This window comes from Oncorhynchus masou, chromosome 24 (assembly GCF_036934945.1).
Source record: "Oncorhynchus masou masou isolate Uvic2021 chromosome 24, UVic_Omas_1.1, whole genome shotgun sequence".
NCBI lineage: Eukaryota > Metazoa > Chordata > Actinopteri > Salmoniformes > Salmonidae > Oncorhynchus > Oncorhynchus masou.
Window position 1 is genome coordinate 81261570 of NC_088235.1, and position 21919 is coordinate 81283488.

General features: G+C 42.8%; 2 protein-coding genes and 1 pseudogene across 4 annotated transcripts in view; all 3 read left to right on the forward strand.

Annotated features, from left to right (window-relative positions):
- Window positions 1–5129: 5129 nt before the first annotated feature.
- On the forward strand, window positions 5130–6598 carry LOC135511459 (uncharacterized; annotated as a pseudogene).
- A 369-nt stretch (window positions 6599–6967) lies between these two features.
- sac3d1 (SAC3 domain containing 1) lies at window positions 6968–10318 on the forward strand. 2 transcript variants are annotated; one of them, XM_064935182.1, is made up of 4 exons: window positions 6968–7013; window positions 7436–7817; window positions 7913–8189; window positions 9527–10318. In XM_064935182.1, exons 1-4 carry the CDS (start codon window positions 6985–6987, stop codon window positions 9988–9990), a joined length of 1152 nt encoding a protein of 383 aa, XP_064791254.1. In that variant the 5' UTR covers window positions 6968–6984; the 3' UTR covers window positions 9991–10318. The 2 variants fall into 2 exon arrangements, with proteins under 2 accessions (XP_064791254.1, XP_064791255.1); XM_064935183.1 differs by lacking the exon at window positions 6968–7013 and adding an exon at window positions 7020–7311.
- A 1318-nt stretch (window positions 10319–11636) lies between these two features.
- The window catches only part of LOC135512797 (C3 and PZP-like alpha-2-macroglobulin domain-containing protein 8), a 53368-nt gene continuing 43085 nt past the window's right edge, over window positions 11637–21919 (forward strand). For both annotated transcript variants that reach the window (XM_064935184.1, XM_064935185.1), the window contains exons 1-12: window positions 11637–12273; window positions 14486–14637; window positions 15463–15485; window positions 16024–16189; window positions 18384–18436; window positions 18981–18998; window positions 19748–19802; window positions 19883–19996; window positions 20205–20289; window positions 20423–20531; window positions 20655–20882; window positions 21018–21188. In XM_064935184.1, coding sequence (XP_064791256.1) covers window positions 12194–12273; window positions 14486–14637; window positions 15463–15485; window positions 16024–16189; window positions 18384–18436; window positions 18981–18998; window positions 19748–19802; window positions 19883–19996; window positions 20205–20289; window positions 20423–20531; window positions 20655–20882; window positions 21018–21188 — 1254 coding nt within the window. In that variant the 5' untranslated portion in view covers window positions 11637–12193. The remainder of the gene's footprint in view (window positions 12274–14485; window positions 14638–15462; window positions 15486–16023; window positions 16190–18383; window positions 18437–18980; window positions 18999–19747; window positions 19803–19882; window positions 19997–20204; window positions 20290–20422; window positions 20532–20654; window positions 20883–21017; window positions 21189–21919) is intronic.

Below are 21919 nucleotides of genomic sequence, written 5' to 3' on the forward strand. Positions count from 1 at the left end.
TCATTTTCAATATTCTTAGCAATGGTTTAGGAATCCATGTGAGTAAGTATTAGCCTGGTAGCCACTTGTTGTTCTCCTATTGAAATAACTAGCTAGCCAGATACTTAACCCTGTTGCCCAAAACAAACGTTAAAAACAGCCAGCTATCTTCATCCGGCTAGTATGGCTTGACCAGATCCGGTTATGTGTTGTGAAGCTAACCACAATAAGGATTAGCCACAATAGTAGAATTTGCATTTCAAACATCGTATTGTTTTTCCTCTGGAATAGTGTTCAATTCACATCGTAGGTTAACTGGTACAATAAATGTTGCTCAATTCACAGTGGTTTCAGAGTCCAGCAATAAGAGTTACGACCCTAATGTTCTCTGGGTGTCACTGAGCGGACTGGTACCCCATGTCATTGATCCACTCTCCATAGGTAAGGCTGTACAGTGATATAAGTATGCCCCCAATGCAATTATATAGTCTAATAGATCCATTGTGATTAACATATTTTGTCAAATTAACCAATTATTGTATTTTGTTACATTTATATAACATTCCAAACATGTTTAGCATGATCTATTCCATTATGGCACGATTCTACCATTTGTTTTAATTTACATCACTTTCAACAATGGACTTTCTTTTGAAGGTGAACCGCAAGTTCCACTATTGCGGCTAATCCTTATTGTGGCTTGCTTCATATAGTTGGGTCCGACCATTAATCAAAAAAGAACTGTCTTATAAATTAGGGTTATTTTAGATCATGACACCTAGCTAGATAGTTAGCTAGCTAACTATAGTTACTGAAACAGATGGGCGACATTGTTTGCATCCATCCATCATGCATCTATGACTTGCCAAGTTAAATTTACATTTACATTTAAGTCATTTAGCAGACGCTCTTATCCAAAGGTTAAATAAAAAATACAATCAGCTAGCTAGTTTTTTTATGACCAGCACTGTCCAGAGCAAGAGAAAGTGTGTCTGCGCTCGTGGGGCAGCGGCATGATCATGAATCGTTGTGACATGAAATACGAGTGATAGTGTAATCAATGTTTAATAACTACGTAAAAAATGTATGAACGTGTTCAATTATTACGTGACGTGCAGTCATAATCAAGTCCTGATTCGTCAACAAGCTTATTTGATGCGTGCGTCAAATAGTGTTATTTGACATATTCAAAGTTAACATAGTGATGGGCATTCTGGATTTTTTCAGTGAGCCGGGTCGTTCGGCTCAGCTCACCAAAAAGAGCCGGCTCTTTTGGCTCCCAACCGGCTCTTTAAAAAAATATGTTTTGTATTTTTTCCAAGTCAAACAGTTTGCGAGAATGATTGGTGTTAAAACAAATCTAAACAAATGAATAAATGAAATCATACTCTACCTTATCTACAATGTATTTACAATGCATTTTTTTGTAATGAAAAATAATGCTATTAAACATTTGCATTTAAAGTACAACTTTTGAATGTACATAAACAAAGTGCATATAAATCTAACCATTCAAAATGCATACAATTTGAACAGCATAATATAATATTGTACCATATCAAAGAAAAATAAATAACAATGTGCAAAACTGCAGCATCCCACTTAAAACATGGTCCCTATTTTCTCTCTCTTCTTTATTGCTATGTTATAACCAGCGGCACACAGCAATGCTGATCAAATTTTGCTTTTATGAGAGATTTCCATTCAGAAATGCAAGCTGCCTCACTTTCGAGGGGTTGATGCAGTTTCTTCTCTCAGTAATTATTTGTCCCTTTTTCGAGAAGACCCTCTCAGAGTGAACGGATGTGGCCACTATGTAGTCTCCCTGTCTTGACTTTAGTAAACTGTGGGTAGACAGAGGCCTTGTTCTTCCACCACTTCAGAGGATCTGCAGATCTTTGGAGGAGTGGCTCCTCCAAATAGGATCTGACCTCCATTATGGCATCTGCTGAGGGATTCCTTCGTGCTGCATCCCCAGTTGCTCTCTCGTCAAACAGCATCCAAACAGCAGATGTTTGTGGCACTACTGCTGGTGCTTCTGCTCCATCTGATCACTCTTCTTCCTTTTGCCCTGTTGAATGAGCCAGCTGACTGCTGGGGCTGTCCTTTCCTGCTGCAGATGTTATTCTTTGAAGAGCCTCATCAATCGATCTGGCATCACTGAAGGCTAACTTCTTAAACCTGGGGTCAAGTGCAACAGTTTCTGACAGCACGTGATTATATTCCATTCTGTGGAACTTTCTGTCCATTGATGAACATAAGGTGTCCATCAACTCTGTCACATGTACTGTGGTTACATTTGCTTCTCTCTGGTGGCTGGCTGTGATTCGCTGCAGACCCTTACACAGGAGTATCATTTTTGAGGCTGTCACCGAGCTGAAAAGAGAGAACAGTAACTTATTAGTTCAGGTTCATGTTTTGTCTACTGATACTACATTCTCATCTACTGCTCATATACATATATAATACTGGATTAAATAATGATGTAGTAATAACTGCTTACTGTACCTCTCTCCACTGATCTCCACTGTGACCTGCTCAAAGGGTTCCAGGACTCTGCACACCTCCTCCACCACCTCCCATTCTTCCTGGGTCAGAGCATCAACAGGTGCATTGACAATAGAGATGACAGTAGAGATGAATGCATCCTTTGACTCAAGAAGCCACTTCAACATATAAAATGTTGAATTCCACCTTGTAGTGCAGTCTTGTTTAGGCCTCAGCTCAGGCATCCCCATCTGGCATTGTGTAGACTTTAGTTTTTCAGCACCTACTTTGCTCCTGTGGAAGTATTCCACAGCTGCTTTCACTTTGTCCACAGCTTCATCACCTTCCGAGCATCTCTTACAATCAGGTTGATTGTGTGGGAAAGACATGGATGATGGGTCCATTTTTATATTTTCATGGCTTTGGTTATGTTAACTGCATTGTCGCTAACACAACAGACTACTTTTCCATCTACTTGCCATTCTCTGGCCACTCTCAACAGTTCCTCTGCCAAGTTCTCTGAGGTGTGTGTCGCTGAACTCAAAGCAGTCAAGAATACAGCTAGACATTGAAAAGTCTTAAATGAAGTGACATGTAACCGACATGTACGAAGTGGTTACCCTTGATGTCCAGCAGTCAGTTGTAAGGCAAACTGCAGTAGCTTTTTGGACTCTTTCCCGCACGAAGCCTGTGTGCTCTCGTACAGTTGTAGAATACGTGATTTTGAAAGGGTTTTCCTGCTTGGAATTGTGTACACTGGATTTAGACTATTGGTATAATTTCTGAAACCTCTGTTCTTCACGATCAAAAATGGCTGGAAATCGGTGGCAATCATTTTAACCAATCCAATATCAGTTTGGCCTTGTTTTGCCACAGACATAGACTTTGGCATAAACTGGTCCATAGAAGACTGCGTTGCTGTGGGTCGCGGAGTATGCCTAATTGACTGAGTGGATACATCTCCAGTGTGGAGGTGCTGGCTCCACCACTATCACAAGCAGGCCCACTAGTTTCTCAAAACTCCGATACAGCTAGCTTCACAGTTGGGTGCACAGTTAGCATATGCCGGTGTAGGTTGTGCGTAGAACCGGCTTTATATGAGATTTTCTTTTGGCAAATTCTACACTGTGCTCTAACATTGTCTACATTATTAAAATGCATCCAAATGCTACGGTGCTTCCGACTCATTTTCCAGCTGTTGTTTTCACAGCTGTCCTTCCTCTCTCTCCTTGCTGCTAAGTGTGCAACTGTGAGTGAGTTGGCTTGGCCCTCCCTCACACATCTTTGGTTCATTGGTTGACACTGCTTGTCTGATTGACAGGATCAACAGGTGAGGCTGTTAGTCTGAGTAGACAGTCAGAACGAATGTGTGTGCGTTTGAGCATTTAGGCCGATATTATTTTTTTATTTTTTTGTTGTTCTTTGAATTAGTTAATTCTATTCATTTAAATATTTTGATTATTAATATATTAATTTTTGTATATTTTTATAAATAGATTTGGCTCTTCTGATATGCGAGCCGGCTCCCAACGTTCACCTACAAGAGCCGGCTCTTAGAGAGAAAAGGCTCACGATTAGCTAAAATACAAAAAAAATCTACTTTTGATGTAAATTCTCAAATTAATATAACTTTGCCATTAATGACATTACTTAACTCCTCTAATAATGTAATAGCTATGGCTACAACATTTTACATACAATGAATGTTAATAGTGGTCTATATTTATTTTAGATAAACCTAAACGAGTTCATAAGTAAATTTTACATTTTGAATATCAAGAAACAATATTGCATTTGCAAAACAGGGTTTGTAACACAGGCTAAGAATGTATCACTATCATCTTCACAGGATTTGTTTCAAGCCAGACATGGAAGTTATTGTACACGCTGTTCACTTGAAAGAAAAATGGCGTCAAGAACCGCCAACTGTTCCTAAAAGTCAGAAACCTACGCTTGGAGACTTCATCCATGTATAATGCTAATATAATTGTATGTTTACAAAATATGAATCTAATTGATGTAATTTAACTGTGATGGTGCGATCAGCTGCTAACTAGCAGTGTTATTGTGGACACGTTACAAGAAAATGTGAGGTTAACTTATGTGCTGTCACTATCTTGTGGATCTCACCATCTTTTATTAGCTGCATTTACCCTTAGGCTACATGTTTAAACTTTTATGTTATTTTCAGTTCCAAAGCTGTGAGTGAAAACAGCGAGAACAACACCAGTGGAACTGTTGAAAAGGCACCTCTCGCCAGGGTAGTGTTATGAGTTCATGTCATTTGCTGATCTCTTCTTTTTTTAAATTTTTTATTAGTAGTTAGAGTTCTCACAATTTTAATTCATTGCACCCATGTACTTTTCCACAGAACAATTCCCTCACCAATGAGTCCACCTTCGTGCCACCAAGGCCTGCCCCACCTTAACCAGGTGGGGATTATCCACAGGTGGGCTCTTTCGCAAATGGTTCTCAGTCATTTTGCAATCCTACTCTTGAGTGCTTTCAGTGATCAGTGAGATGTTTGGCTGTGATCTACCATGGGCAACCTGTTTATTTTCCCAGTGTCTTTGGCCATGTGGAGATGGTTAAGTGTCGAGAGCCCAAGTCTGAGATCATATGCTTACTTGCAACACTTTTTCACTTTTTATCCTCCAGCATTGATGTCCAGTGTCCTTGAGTCTTCACAATTTGGAACAAGTATTCTGCAATCCACAATCTTAATGGTCACTGTCTTCGCCCAGACATTGATGTATCTGCCATTTTAAAGGTAAACTGTCCTTTTATTCAGATCATGATAATAACAAACCAACAATAAGTTAACATGCCACGTCTCACCTATACTACAGACAAGACAGTCTTACCAAAAGCAGCAGTAGAACCTGAAAGGAACAATGAACATGAAAAGAGACTCCCAAGAGATGCAGATATTGTTGTTGGCCTACCTCACAGCAAAGGTAACTACTAACTGTTGTATTTAGTGTTTTTCTAAATTGGACAACATGTTCTATTGGTATTCCACCCATTAGGATGAACCTTTTTCTTATACTCTGTTCTGTTTGATTTCAGATGGCGAATAATAGCCAGACATTTGAGGTAGGGGTGGAGGGGTGTATTTTATCAGTGATGGAGGAAGAGGAGCAGCTACAGAAGGAAGACCATGAGAAGAACAAGCAGCTCGATGACCAGCTCGATTTACAGGTCAGAGGTCATTTCTCTCAATACATCCTTAACAATCTTTGATTTATGTAAACAAGTTGTGAAGCTGAAAATGTTGTTATCCTTTTTGTTTTGCATGTGTTATTATTGTGGGATGGTTATTGATTTGAATCATAAAAGATAAATTGCTTGTAACATGTTAAACAATCAAACAACGTTATATTTTCAGATCACAGCGCTAACTCCTGTGGCTGATGCTGTCAAGCAGTTCACAGAGGAATTACAAGCCTTTTGCCACCGCAGTTGACACCCACGTCATGAGCTGCCAGTGAAGAACTTCTTCATTGAGGGGGACAGAATTATGTTTCTGGGTTGGTGTTATTCAATTATTTATTTACTGGTGTGAAGTGAAAAACCTACATCAGAGTTAAACATTTATTTATTGCTTACGCATAGGATATGATTTCCTATGAATGTGTTTGAATGTGTCCTACCCATGCAGATAAAGTCACTGCTAGCCTGAAGTTGAGTGAGGAAGTGTTACTGCAGTGCACACAGGGAGCTCAGCATGACCATGAGAATTCTGCCTGAGAGGGATGAAATCTGCTGCACAGAACATCAGCTCTCAGGGCAAGACTATAGATTAGAGACCTAAGACGTGTTTTGAAGCAATTATGAATTTTTAACTTGTTATTAGTGAGTCTTGCCCTTTGACTGATTTACTGTATGTGTATGCACGCATAAGCTAACTGTTTACACAGGTCAACACACTAACATTATGGTGTCACTTCAAGACACTGTAACGTTTTCCAAAGACAACAGGTTTTTTTTGTTTTGGTGACCACAGGATTTCCTTCTTCACAGGGGTCTTTCAGAGTTGGTGGAGCTGTCATCGCTGGTCAGTCACCAGACCGTTCAGATTCAGCAGTTCTTGGAGGAGCTTGGCTTGACCAAAAATGGCCCCAAACAGTGAAGCAGCATTGGAGAACCTTGTATAGCATGTACAGTCTATAGTTTTTGTTAACATAGTTTAATTACTGAACATGGGAAATGTTTTGTAAAACTTTATAATAAATGGTATACCTCAATATGTAATGTATTTTACGTGCTTTTCAAATTACTTGATATTTTAAGACATTTCCGTCACCTCGGAAGTGTTTCAATTGTAAACATTTGTATCCGTATGATATTGCTGCAAGGATACATTGGAGCACCGTTACTGAATTGATACATTTGACAAGTTATTGCTAAAGTTCCGTTCGCCGGATGTGACGTAGGAGCCATCACGATAAACGTGGAATTGGTTGTTGCTGATTGGCTCATTCTGGCAAGTGACGTAGTTGCCGTCATAGTTGACCAATGAACAACAAGAGAGCGTCCTGTCGTGTGTGAGTTTTTGTTTGGTTTGATCTAAATATAAGTGTTTATCCACGTTTTTAAGATGCATTTGTAAATGATCTGTAGCATCGTAGAAAATCGATAAGAAAATAATCTTGCACAGTATTATGTAGAATCAAGTCGCGGTACAGTAAGCTAACACTGGCAAGCAAGCACACAGCCTAGCTAGCTAACGTTAGCTATACATTCAGGGAGTGCTTAGTCGACTGGCATTTTCTTCGTGCTAGTTCTTTTGAATGGCAGCCTTGCATGTAAAACTGCTAGAAGGATGAAATATTGCCATTCCCGGTATGAACATGCTTTTGCAAGGACCGCTGCTGCGTCCATTATACTTATTTAATGTTATGCACTTGCCACTATTCTTTCTCAGTGATAGTATTTTGAGGCTTGATCAAAAATGTTTCTTCAATAGTTCCCACTCCAGAAGGAGAGGACAGCCCGTGGAAAGGGATTGGAGGCAACACCACAACCAGGGGGTATGGCGAGAAGTGCAAGAGGAGAGGACGCAGGAGTCCATCCCCAGGGGTGTCTGCCTGTCTATGTGTCCTATCCGCGAGCTGCAGGACAGGGAGGCCCAGAACTTACTGCACCGATTTGAGGTGTTGTCGGGTACTGAGCGGGAACGCTGGCCCAGGGCTGACCCCTCAGGAGTGATAAAGGAGTATGCTAGACCTGCAGCAGGGAAGGACTCCACTCGACCTAGTGACCTGCGACCACCAGCTGTGCTACTCAAGACGGTGTTCTACCTCGTCGACAACATCGCTGACTCCCCCACACTACGTCCATGGACCGAGGCTCGTCATCTCCACTAGATTCCTTCTGTTATCTTGTCATATTATTTTATGCAACATTTCATTAACACATTTCTTCTTGTGCTGTGCATTTCTAGGTGTATGATTTTGTCTTTGACCGGCTGCGCAGTGTGAGACAGGATATGATCATCCAGAGGGTGTCTGGTGCTGACTGTGTGGCCGTGCTGGAGAGGACAGTCCGCTTCCTGATCTACGCCTCCTACCGGCTGTGTGGGGAGCCCCTGCGCCTCTACGACCCCCGCATCAATGACACCCACCTGCAGGAGAGCCTCAGCTGGCTGCTGGAATGCTACACCAGTGGAAAGCACCCCAACCAGGAGGAGTTCCAGGCTCTCGGTCTCCTCTACAACCTGGGTGAGTAGTCCTGGGCCCAGTCTCTCAAATGCATCTTTAAGCTAAGTTCGTCGCCAGAACCTTCGTAGGAGCGTCTGTAAATTCCTGAGCTGTTTCCCCCAAACCATCGTTATTAACGTTGCACTTAAACGCTTATAATCTAACGCCTGCCACAGACCACTCATCGAACAGCTAAATGTGTCGTTAGATGCTTTGTTTTGCCCTCGCACCTCACTTTATACACAGTTCTTCGCTAAACATAGACTCACACGTCATATTTGTCTCTGTGATGCCGAGAACATCAGAACAAAGTTGACTACAAACACAAAGTTGACATTGTTTTTGCAGTTGATACAAACAAGCAATGTGTAAAAAGATGCTTCAAATAAAAAACGAGAACTGCATTAAAATATGAACAGTAAGCTATTGGCCCATTTCAATCATATTTAAATACATTTAATGTTTTATCATTTCTATTTTGCTACTGTCTGTAATTTGTCAACATGTTTCATGTGTAGCTTAACATTGGTGCAATGATGGGCCAAATTGGTGATAAGCCACCTCAATATTTGCAGCCATAGGTGGTAATATCTTTATAGGAGCTGATCTGTCATCAGTTTTGTGAAATAATTTAAATGTTAAGGAAAGATTTGAATGGAGAAAGCTGATCTGAGAGCAACACACCCTTTCGATCCTATCAGTATCAACACATGCTCCAACAACGTACTTAGAAATTGTTCTCTGTGTGTGGTGTTTTGGGAAACACATGTTGCATCTTGGCCCATTGTAAGAAAGATGCATGGTTAAATGCTCGTAAGTTCTGGGCCCTGGATTGTAGCCAACATTGTGTTCACATAAATGCAAGACAATCTGAGAAGGTTCTAGCTTGTTATTTATTTTACTCTCACTTACTGAGACATCCACTGTGAGTTTGGGAGTAAAAAACACAATAAATGGATGGTAAAATTGCTGTCTTCATACAGATAGCTGGCATACAGGGCATGACTCTTAAAGATAATTGAATCACAGCCTCTATGAGGACAGGTTTGGGTTCACCAATGGTACATATGAGATGAAGGAAAGGACCAATATTGTGTAAAAGAGCTGCATATGATTAATTAATGATGGTGTTACTGCAAATTACAAGCTTGTAATTTCACTTAGAGGAAAAGCCAGAGAAACTGACAGCCGAGTGTACTGAAAAGCAGCAAGTGGTCGTCTTATCGCCTCTGACCACAGAACATCATCAGTCATTTTATATTAATTTCTCGACGATTCTACATGTTGATCTTCACGGTGATCTACTGTGCACTGTCTTCTCTCTTAACAGTCTCATATTTCCTGTATAATATATCCAGGTTCAAGCCGTGCCACACAGCACACCATGGAGCTGCCAGAGCGGATACGCTCCTCCCCTGTCATGCATCTGGCCCTGTCAGTGAGCCGGGCCTTCATGGAACGCAACCCTGTACGACTCCTCCGATTGGCCCACAGTCTGGACTTCCTACAGAGCTGTGCCCTGCACCGGCACCTAGAGACCTGTCGCAGAGACCTGCTGCTGATCTACAGCCACGGACACAGCAGCAAGAACTGCCGCTTCCCCCTCCACAAGCTGGCCCACATCCTGGCCCTGGATGTCCCCCTCACCAACCAGCTGTGCCAGGCCCATGGGGTGGAAGTCCATGGGGACTCTGTGGTCTTCTCCAAGACCTCCTTCACTGAGCCAGAGGCTGGGAAGCTACAGTGTGCACACTTTCATGATCTGGTGGACAGGAAGCAAAGGGATCTCACTGTTGGTAGCATCATTCATGGCTGCACTTGATATGACCAGACATGGACATTGGATAAACTGCGGCCTGCCTGCTCCAAGAAGACTGCGATGCACTTGATTTTATAGATTTTAAAGTTTTCTAAATAAACTTGTTTTAATGTGAATTGTGAATGTTCCCTTAACATCGACACCTGTTACATTTACACATAAAAATGTTGTGATTATAAAGTTGCTCTTTTGGACAAATCAAACATTTGATTATGATAGATCAGCGATCACACAAGAAATGTATGCCATATGTTTTATATACTGTATCTATAATTGTTTCTATAATTGTTTTTGTCTTCTGCTGCCTATGGTTTTAAAATAAAGCAAGTATTTTTTGAAGAGTTTAGTCTGTTTTCTTTCATGCATTTTTACTTCTCTGCCAGTGCTATTGACATTTTGTGAGTGCTGCAGTGGTTGAGTATGAGTGGGTGTAGTCTAGAAGTTCAGGCTTCTCACATGAGTCAATGAAACAACATTTGGAAGGATGGTCATGTGAGGCTAGAGCGGTTGTAACAGGCTGTTGTCCTATAACCAATGGGTAAATATAATTGCTGTCTTTCTAATGAATCCTTGTGAATTGTATGAAGCAAGGGAAGGCTATGGAAAAGGATGCTCATTCAATTCATTCAATGGCAATGAATGTCCAGACTGTATTACACTTATCAGTGCTCACAATTTGCCACTTGAGGGGGCTAAAGGTTTATCTGGAGAGTGAGCACTGCAAGCATTGAAACGCATATTAATTTGTACTACCCTGATATTACTAACATTAGTTCACATACCCAAGTTAAGAGGGTTCTCATCAATATTGCATGCAACTAATCATATTCATACTTAGAAGTGATCTATGTCAGGTTGATCAAAGATCATGCCTGGATTAATTAGACTGCTAAGTAGACACAACACTGATTAGTAAAAAATGTAATGCCAACTGCAAAGAGATTTTACTCCAGACTGTTACATTTATTTCATTTTTATTTAACCAGGTAGGCCAGTTGAGAACCATTTACAACTGTGAGCTGGCCAAGATGAAGCAAAGCAGTGTGACAAAAACAACACAGAGTTACACAAACGTACAGTCAATAGCATAAAATGAATATCTATGTACAGTGTGTGCAAATGTAGAAGAGTAGGGAGGTAGGCAATAAATAGGCCCTAGAGGTGAAAATAATTACAATTTAGCATTAATACTGGAGTGATAGATGTGCAGATGATGATGTGCAAGTAGAGATACCGGGGTGCAAAAGGGTAAGTAATAATATGGGGATGAGGTTGTCGGGTGTGCTATTTACAGATTGGAAGCAGGGGCTTAGCTGTATTTTATTTTTGTTCAGGCCAGGGCCATTGTCAAATGTCCAGATCAACTGGTGCATGTCAGCTAACGTTTTTTTTGTTTGCCCATAGATATTGTAATTATTTAGTCATATCACATGAATACACATTAGACATGACACAATGTATAAAATTGCAAGAAATGTAGCTTTAAAACTGCAACATTTTCTTTTTCAGCCATGACAAATTGTGTATAATTGCAGGAATTAAGCTTTAAATTATTTCCACCAACAAGCAGTTTGTGTCATGAATAGTGCTGTGCCCATAGAAATAGACGTGGCGCGTGCGCGCGCGGGGAGAATTCTGGAAGAGGGGCCCCGGAGTGAAAAAGCTTGGGAACCCCAGAGCTAGGCTATAGGAGCTGTTCTGACTCGAACCAGCCGTGACAAAAGCTTTGAAACGTCAAGGAGGCGAGGAGGCACAGTTGGAGAAGAAAGGGACAACACCAAGGCTCTGGAAATAAATGTATAAACATGATCTATTTTCTATCGTGCTACATTTCAGGGGATGGGAGGACACTAATCATCTGTAATGCTGTTATATGAGAGAACGAAACGGGTCGGAAACGGGAACGAGGCGGGTGAATCAGGCACGCAAAAAGAGGACTGTCTATGTGCCTTGAGCTCTGACGGAAAAAGCCAGTTGCCCCGAAACGGGATTTCTCAAAGTGGGATGCTGATAACATGATCCTTGCTTGCCGATTCGAGACAGAAGTTGGCGCTCACACATTAGTGCCTCAATGAATAGGCTACGTAAGAATGAGAGGATGGTCGAAGCTACTGTACATTTGAAGCGTTGAGTGTCTGAAGTCTGAACTTTATAACTCTGAGCGACTTTAGAACTCTCGTCACAGCAAACTGGGGTAATATTGAGAATGTGGAGGTCCTGCTGGACAGCGTGTATCTCGTGGACTTTATTCATCTGCATTGTCAGAAGTTATGCACAGGAAAGACAGTAAGTGGTTGACCTAATTCTATTGTAAATGAGCATGTTGCCATTTTTACTGCAATACGCAAAACCACACCGCCTCAACCCTGCTCATTCCTAGTTTAACAGATCAATCACTACTTCATTTATTGCAAACATGTTTACTTGTACACATCGCATTGTTTTGTATTTGTATTGTTTTTCCCCTTAATTTTCAGTACAAGCTAAATTTTGCATTTGCGGAATGAAATCAGGATTGTTTGGTAAAATCGAATGACATGGATTTATAAAGAGGGTTTGTTCATTATGCTATGAACGTGAAACAATGTATCGAACTCACTTGACACGTTCAGCGCCCTAGTTGCGGTTGGATTGATGATGCTGTCGACACGTTTTCACATGAAGTATGGGATTTTTAAAATTCTAAAATGTTATTACAACGCTTTATAAATTATACTATGTCCCATTAGCAGGCGACATTTGGGTTATATGATGCAAATCGAATGGTTGAGCCCCAATTGTTTATTTATTTGTGCCTTCGTTGTAATACTTTGCAGCAAATATCAACCCTGATAAAAGTTTGTGTTTTTCTCATTACTTTTCACCTACTCCCTATTTGCATAAACAACACTATTGAAATTTAAACAGCTAAAAAAAAAGTCATTTGTATAGATTTGGTCCATCAGGACTCCTGTTCTGCTTCGAGAAGTGTTTTAGAGCCCATTTACAACAAGAAAACAGTAAATGTTTTATTTTACAATACACCATTCATATACCATTATCTCTGATAGGAGAAGAACATGACAAAGAGCTTACAGTTTAAGCCCAATGAGATGCTTTACTTGATTTGTGTACATACTATTTCCTATGAATGGAAAACTCTCCTCCACACGCACCTTTTGGTCACTATAGTACCATACCGCTATTTCCTCCACCTCCCTGTGTTTGACAAAAAGCTCTACTGAAACTCGTTTGACTTTGGGCTCTTTGATGCTATCAGTCATGCTGCTGTCAACAGTATGACAGAGCCTAATCCTGAACAGTGGAGAATTTGGCTGTGTTAATTATGAAGGGTTACAAGCTGTGCTGAGGCCACAACACCACACCATAGAGAATGCTACAGGACTAATATCAGCGTTCCTAACAAAATAACACCAGTCTTCAAGCATTGGAGACTGAATTCTGAGACAGGCAGAAACCACTTTGACGTTCAAGTGCATCTGCCTGTGTGACTAAAGTGAGCATGGTCCTCAGCACCTGACGCAGGGCTATCAAAGAGATGATTGAACTTGCTGCAGATCAAACCCTGAGAGTCAATTTCCTCATATTATCTTGCTATTCTCAAAGCCCCCATTATCCAAGGGATTTTCTCATGACTCTGGGACTTAGATAGCCTCTGGCTCCCAGCACTGTAATGCTAAACACATGATCGGACACTAAGACATGCAATTGGGTTGGTGGATTCCATGCTCATTCTAGTTTGGGTGATCTCGATTAAAGTTTAAGAAGGGAGCTCCCAGGTCTGGAAAAACTGTCACCCGAATGACAAACAGAACTAGCTTTTTATATAATGTTATCACATTTTTATTGAGTTTCACTCATGAAAAGGTGAAATGAGCATGTAATAACACCATAGCAATTGTAATGTAATAGTGTGATAGTGTACAACATGGAAACCTAAGTATGTCTCCAAACTAAAGCCAGTTGAACCCCTTGCTCTCATTTATGGTGGTATTTTGCCTACCATTGGTCAAAGTTTACTTAGTCTTTTAGAATGTTTATGTGCATCTGAGGATGTAATTTGGCCTCCAACCCTTCTGACAGGCGTCTTTCTTCGACTAAATATCAGAATGGCTGTCTGGAATCTTGCTCGTTATGTTAAAAAAAACGACTATAAGGTTACATCAGAAGTGGTTTCAGACCACCCAAAGAGAACACTAGAGCAGAGCCCTGTTGGCTGACAGGTACTGTGTCGCTGCTAACATCGAGTTAAACCTTATCTCACTTTGCAAATCCCTTGAGGTGTGTATGTGTGCGTGTGTGTGCGTCAATACTGCCTTAGGAACAGCCATATTTGGAGGGCAGGAGGAGGGTGAAGTTGGGGCCACTGGTGTGTTGATATTGGATGCTGCTGGAAGCATAGTTGGATGAGAATGATCTATATATCACAACCTGTAAAAAACAGCGAGCCCTGACCCACTGTTTGTTGACCAAGCCCACTCTTTGTTCTGGTCACTAGGGGTTACCTGATTGCTGCTCCCTCAGTTTTCCGCGCTGGCGTGGAGGAGGCCCTGAGCATTACCATCTTCAATGCTGTGGAGGAGACGCATGTCCAAGTCCAGCTCTCTGTGAAGGGTGAGACGGTGGCACACAGCCATGGCACTGTGCTAGGTGAGGACCCCCCCCCCCCCCCCCACACACACACACACACATGCTGACGTAGAAACACACACCACCATTCCCTACACACACTGAGAGTGGATTACACACACGCTCTTAGGGGACAGTGTGAGGCTGATTGACCCCTGACCTGTTGGGTTGAGTGTAAACTCCTGACCTCACAGGGCCCTTAACGGATGTTTCTTATGATAGGGGGTTTATGGAAAAGCCTGGCTTGTCTAACCAGGCTTTTGTGTATATCTATGTGGGCTTTGTTTGACAGCACTACTAATGGGACTTCAGCACTTCATTGAAAGAGCCTGTAGCTGTATTTCTTGCATAGTGCATCGCTCCAGTTCCACTGGTTTTCCTTTCCTCTGGCAATTCATTGATAACTGTAAAATTGAGATTTCACATAACTGGTTATTGTGATGTATCTAAATGTTTGCACACATCGCACCGAATGTGGATCTAGCGTTCTTCTGCCAATCGTTCATTTGTCACTCGATTCTACATGTAAAATCGGTGCGTCCTCGGTTCGCAAATTACGTTCATTAGTGCTAAGTAGTCTCGGCCAGCAAATGCTATTGGACGTTTGTCTGAGCCTAAAGTACAGTATAACCAAACATTATATAACTAAGATTCTTGATTACTGTAAATTACAAGGACGGAAACCGGTATACAATATGCCCCTCAAGGACTAGTGTTGGCACGAGTTAATGTTCCTTGAATCAAACCACACCTCAATCACAAGAGCTTAATCATTTTGAGAGAAGGTTTTACTTGGTTTTGTGTGTACTTTTACTGATTGATTTTATTCCATTTTCTCCATTTCAGACAAAGGTACAATCAAATTAAAGGTGAGAGCAACGTCATTGTGTTTAACAGCATTTTTATCTACCATTCTTCAGTTGATCATATCAGGTCTTTCTTGTGTGGAGTTATAAATAAAGAACGCAATTGTTGTTTCAAGAGTGTATTTGAAATGCATTGAAATGGTTGTGGCTCCAGCTGCGCAGTAGTGAGATCCCATTCAGTTTGTCAGCATTCCACAAACGACATACAGAACAACACGAACATCATTTCTATGTGAACATCTGCCTTTTTGCACATTCATTTGGACTAAGGTAACAGCCTCAATATAATATGCAACATCTGTTTATGTGCATGTAAGGGTCTGCAGCCCCCCAAAGGCTGGAATGGATCAATCCAACATGCACGACTTGACTCCTCCACTCCCTCTAACCCCCACCCCTGTCTTTATCAAATATAGTCTTGTATTGTCCACTGTGTTAGCTAAGCACTTTAGCATCTGGTTTGCCACTGCTCTGTGTGGTGTGGTGTTGTGTTAGGGACCGCATCCTGAAGATATACTGTATGTGTCCTTCCTGGTTCCAGGTCCCTCCTGGTCTGAGAGGTCAGGCCCATCTGAAGGTGTGGGGGAATCGACACATTACTGAGGGGGGATATATCTTCCACAACTACACCACTGTCACTGTGGACAGCAAGGGCACAGCCGTCTTCATCCAGACTGATAAGCCAGTCTACAAGCCCAAACACAAAGGTCTCAATCTCCCAGGCCCTTTAAAAAAATGTATTTGACCTTTGTTTAACCAGGTAGGCTAGTTGAGAACAAGTTATCATGTACAACTACGACCTGGCCAAGATAAAGCAAAGCAGTTTGACACATACAACATCACAGAGTTACACATGGAATAAACAAACATACAGTCAATAATACAGTAGAAATAAAGTCTATATACAGTGTGTGCAAATGAGGTAAGATAAGGTAGGTAAGGCAATAAATAGGCCATAGTGGCAAGGTAATTACGATATAGCAAATAAACACTGGAGTGATAGATGTGCAGAAGATGAATGTGCAAGTAGAGATACTGGGGTGCAAAGGTGCAAAATAAAAAAATAAATACAGTATGGGGATGAGGTAGTTGGATGGGCTATTTACAGATGGGCTATGTACAGGTACAATGATCTGTGAGCTGCTCTGACAGCTGGTGCTTGAAGTTAGTGAGTGAGATGAGTCTCCAGCTTCAGTGGTTTTTGCAGTTCGTTCCAGTCATTGGCAGCAGAGAACCGGAAGGAAAGGCGGCCAAAGGTGGAATTGGCTTTGGGGGTTACCAGTGAAATATACCTGCTGGAGCGCGTGTTGCGGGTGGGTGCTGCTATGGTGACATGTGAACTGAGATAAGGCAGGCTTTACCTAGCAAAGACTTGTAGATGACCTGGAGCCAGTGGTTTTGGCGACGAGTATGAAGCGAGGGCCAGCCAACAAGAGCATACAGGTCGCAGTGGTGGGTAGTATGTGGGGCTTTGGTGACAAAACAGATGGCACTGTAATAGACTGCATCCAATTTGTTGAGTAGAGTGTTGGAGGCTATTTTGTAAATGACATCGCCGAAGTCGAGGATCAGTAGGATAGTCCGTTTTACGAGGGTGGTTGGCAGCATTAGTGAAGGATGCTTTGTTGCGAAATAGGAAGCCGATTCTAGATTTAATTTTGGATTGGAGATGCTTAATGTGGGTTTGGAAGGAGAGTTTACAGTCTAACCAGACACCCACGTATTTGTAGTTGTCCACATATTCTAAGTCAGAACCGTCCAGAGTAGTGATGCTGGACGGGCGGGCAGGTGAGGGCAGTGATCGGTTGAAGAGCATGTATTTAGTTTTACTTGTATTTAAGAGCAGTTGGAGGCCACGGAAGGAGAGTTGTATGGCATTGAAGCTCATCTGGAGGTTAGTTAGCACAGTGTCCAAAGAAGGGCCAGAAGTATACAGAATTGTGTCGTCTGCATAGAGGTTGATCAGAGAACCACCAGCAGCAAGAGCGACATCATTGATGTATACAGAGAAGAGAGTCAGCCCGAGAATTGAAACCTGTGGCACCCCCATAGAGACTGCCAGAGGTCCCGACAACAGGCCCCCCGATTTGACACACTAAACTCTATCAGAGAAGTAGTTGGTGAATCAGGCGAGGCAGTCATTTGAGAAACCAAGGCTGTTGAGTCTGCCGATAAGAATGTGGTGATTGACAGAGTCGAAACCCTTGGCCAGGTTGATGAATACAGCTGCACAGTATTGTCTCTTATTGATGGCAGTTATGATATCGTTTAGGACCTTGAGCGTGGCTGACGTGCACCCCTGAGGTGACCGGGGTAGGGGTAGCCAGGTGGAAAGCATGGCCAGCTGTAGAAAAATGCTTATTGAAATTCTCAATAATCGTAGATTTATCGGTGGTGAAGGTGTTTCCAAGCCTCAGTGCAGTGGGCAGCTGGGAGGATGTGTTCTTATTCTCAATGGACTTTACAGTGTCCCAGAACTTTTTTGAGTTTGTGCTACAGGATGCAAATTTCTGTTAAAAAAAGCTTGCCTTAGCTTTCCTAACTGCCTGTGTATATTGGTTCCTAACTTCCCTGAAAAGTTGCATATCACGGGGGCTATTCGAAGCTAGTGCAGTATGCCACAGGATGTTTTTGTGCTGGTCAAGGGCAGTCAGGTCTGGAGTGAACCAAGGGCTATATCTGTTCCTGGTTCTACATTTTTTGAATTCCATTTTTTTTAAAATTTAGTATCAGCAATTGGCATAAACCTTCTACAGTAGATAGATTTACTCATAGATAGATTTACTCATATTATGTCTTAATAGCAGCCCAGGAGAAAAGCTAATGACATGGATTGTCTATTCCACTCTACATAAAAAAATGCATTAAAGTGGGTAATAATCTGTTCCTCTCTCAATCCAGTGCTCATCAACGTGTACTCTGTCACTCCGGATCTGAGGCCGGCCAATGACAAGGTAATGCAACCAGTCTCTCACATCAAAGCCAAGACATCACACCTACTTACAGGAAATGGATGGGATATGAATTATGAGAATCAGGTGTGTTGACCTAATGTGTGTCAGTGGGCCTTGATGCCAAGCAGCTGGCCTCCTCTCTTTTGATGTGTACCGGCTTCAAATGAAGGGTGGCGGCATCATGCTAGTTTTACACACTTATTTTTTCCAAGAACCCCTCAGAGGGGAGTGAAGCGGGGGAAACCTGGCCCGAGTGTACCAAATGTACAGTAACCTATTTACCTCCACAAACCTTGAGTCATTTCTGCTGGAATTTCTGAAATGGCTCCAAATATACCATTGCCACTGTGTAGACAGTGTGTTTATTGATGGCTAGAGCTATAAAGGTCTGCTGCTGGCAATGGCTAACGAACGCACTCACAGATAGATGATTGTTGGAGAGGGGAGGGGGAGGAGATATTTTACCATGTGGCTGTGCAGTTAGTCTAATGTGTGTGCCAACCTTGACTATTTTTTTCCCATCTTCTTCTTACCCTGGTTGCAGATTGAAGCCTACGTTGTGGTGAGTGGATGGAGAAGGACCACTTGGTCCGGGAGGGAGGGCCACGGACACTGGGGGTTTAGTGTCCCAATCCCAGGCAGAAGATTACAGGGCAGGGAAGGGCTCACTTTGATAACAGGCCTGTGCTCTGAGCTCCAGCCTGGCCCCTGAAGCAGACCAACCTAACACTGAACATGAAAGGAACTTCTCTCTTTGACTCAGCTGCTCTCCCCTGCTGTTACTAGCTCCTCAATCTCTCTCCTTCTCTCTCTCCCCCACTCTCCGTCCATCTCAAGTCCTCCAGTGCTCTGTCTGCAGTGGCTTTGTAGTGTAACTATGCTACTTGGTGTTACGATTCCAGTAGAAGTTGTTGTATAAATGAGCTCAGCTCAGGCACTAAGAATAACTGTGTAGCTGTTGTGTTATTCTGTCACCTGCAGCCAGCAGACCAGTGGCCTTCTGGGTAGGGGAGTTTCTGTGAGAGTAGCTGTAATTACCTGATTGACAGCAGTTAGTGTTAGTCTTTCTCCTAGAGTCAGAGCCAGGCCAGTAAGAAGTAGCTTACTGTAGGAGTGGGGGACATGGAGGGGTTATCCCCAATATATTTATTTACATAGCCCTTACATAACTTCTCTCGTGAGTACTTATGTAAGTTCATGCTGTTTTAGGGCAATCCTCCACAGCTTTCACGTAGGGAGAAACAGATTGATGCCTGTTTTGATGAAAGTAGAATCTCTTGATCAACTGTGTATTCATACTCTGGATTGCAGGACCCAAGAGGATCGCGGATGGTCCAGTGGAAAGGGCTTAAACCCCTCTGCTGCGGTGAGAGAAACTCCCTATGTTATCATGTGATGTTGACTGAGTCAAAAACACCGTTTTTTTACCCCTGCTTTTCTCCTCAGGGGTCGTCAACATGAGTTTCCCTCTCTCAGACCAGCCTGTGTTTGGAGAGTGGTTAATCTTTGTAGAGATGCAGGGACACACCTACAACAAGTCCTTTGAAGTGCAGAAGTATAGTGAGTTGATAACTGATAACCATTTATCCAGATTGGGATGTGGTTTGGGTTGAAAGGTTTTGGAACTCCAGTATGATTACATAACATAGATACGTTCAAAGATCCTTCTGTTTGAGGTGGTATTTATAGGTTTGAATTGGGACTGTACAGCCAAGTTGTCATGCCTCTCTTTGCATAATGTGGACTCCTCTCCTCCTGCTCCACACAGTGATGCCCAAGTTTGAGCTGGTGATAGACCCTCCACAGTACATCCAGGACCTCAACATGTGTGAACAGGCCACTGTGAGGGCCAGGTGAGTGACTGACTCGCATCATTCACTTCAACATGGTCAATGTGATTTCCTAACACATATTGTTCTTGAATATTAGAAAGGCAAAGTAGCACCTCTACTCTTGTTGAAACACAAACTACTTTTCTGTCTTTAGATATATCTTTGGGAAGCCAGTGACCGGGAAGATGACAGTGAACATGACAGTGAATGGAGTTGGATACTACCGGCATGAGGTGGGCCATCCTGTGGTCAAGACCATGGAGGTGAGTGAACCCTGCTGCAGTGCTGAAGAATCTAAAACTATCAGGAAAATGGATTCACATTCAACCCTTTTAGGATTCATTTCAGATATTTAACAGTCTGTCTGTTTCCTCCACTATTATTAGATCAAAGGCTCAGCGACCTTCAGCCTGTGTGTCAAAGACATGATGCCCCTAGATGTGGCTGATCATTTCCGGGGCACGGTGAACATGTGGGTGTCAGTGACCAGCAAGGACGGAGGGCGACAAACCATGTTCGATGATTCAACCCCAGTTCACAAGCAGCTTATCGACATCAAATACTCAAAGGACACTCGCAAACAGTTCAAGCCTGGTCTGCCCTACAAGGGAAAGGTAAGAGACAGCCAAAGATATTCATATGATTGACTTCACATGACCTCTATCAAGGGAAGCTGGACTGTACAAGACTTGCGTTCACTTATGCGTCTCAATGCGAGAGACCTGACTGTCTGTCCCCCTGTCCCCCAGGTAGAGGTAACTTACCCTGACGGTAGCCCAGCAGATGGGGTGCGGGTGCGTGTGAAGGCGGAGCTGACCCCTAAGGACAACGTGTACACCAGCGAGCTGACTTCCAGGGATGGCCGGGCCACGTTTGAGATCCCCTCCATTCCCAACTCTGCCCAGTACGTCTGGCTGGAGGTCAGTGGACCATGGAGGTGGAGAAATGCGGAGAGATGGAGGGAGGTGGAGAGATGGAGGGAGGAGGACAAATAGAGGGAGATGGACAAATAGAGACTGGTGAAGAGATGGAGGGAGGAGGACAAATAGAGGAAGGTGGACAAATAGAGGCTGGTGGAGAGATGGAGGGAGGAGGACAAATAGAGGGAGGTGGACAAATAGAGGCTGGTGGAGAGATGGAGGGAGTAGGACAAATAGAGGAAGGTGGACAAATAGAGGCTGGTGGAGAGATGGAGGGAGGAGGACAAATAGAGGAAGGTGGACAAATAGAGGCTGGTGGAGAGATGGAGGGAGGAGGACAAATAGAGGAAGGTGGACAAATAGAGGCTGGTAAGAAGATGGAGGGAGGAGGACAAATAGAGGAAGGTGGACAAATATAAGCTGGTGGAGAGATGGAGGGAGGAGGACAAATAGAGGGAGGTGGACAAATAGAGGCTGGTGGAGAGATGGAGGGAGGAGGACGAATAGAGAGAGGGGGACAAATAGATGAAGGAGGACAAATAGAGGCTGGTGGAGAGACGGAGGGAGGAGGACAAATAGAGGGAGGTGGACAAATAGAGGAAGGAGGACAAATAGAGGCTGATGGAGAGATGGAGGGAGGAGGACAAATAGAGGGAGGTGGACAAATAGAGGGAGGTGGACAAATAGAGGAAGGAGGACAGAGAGGCCGTTGGAGAGATGGAGGGACAGAG

What these genes read in the sequence shown, in the direction of transcription:
- sac3d1 (XM_064935182.1), top strand. Translation starts at nt 6,985, where the DNA reads ATGAACAACAAGAGAGCGTCCTGTCGTGT. An exon ending in CACTACGTCCATGGACCGAG is followed by an intron (nt 7,818 to 7,912) that starts GCTCGTCATCTC and finishes GTGCATTTCTAG; the next exon opens with GTGTATGATTTTGTCTTTGA. An exon ending in CGGTCTCCTCTACAACCTGG is followed by an intron (nt 8,190 to 9,526) that starts GTGAGTAGTCCT and finishes TAATATATCCAG; the next exon opens with GTTCAAGCCGTGCCACACAG.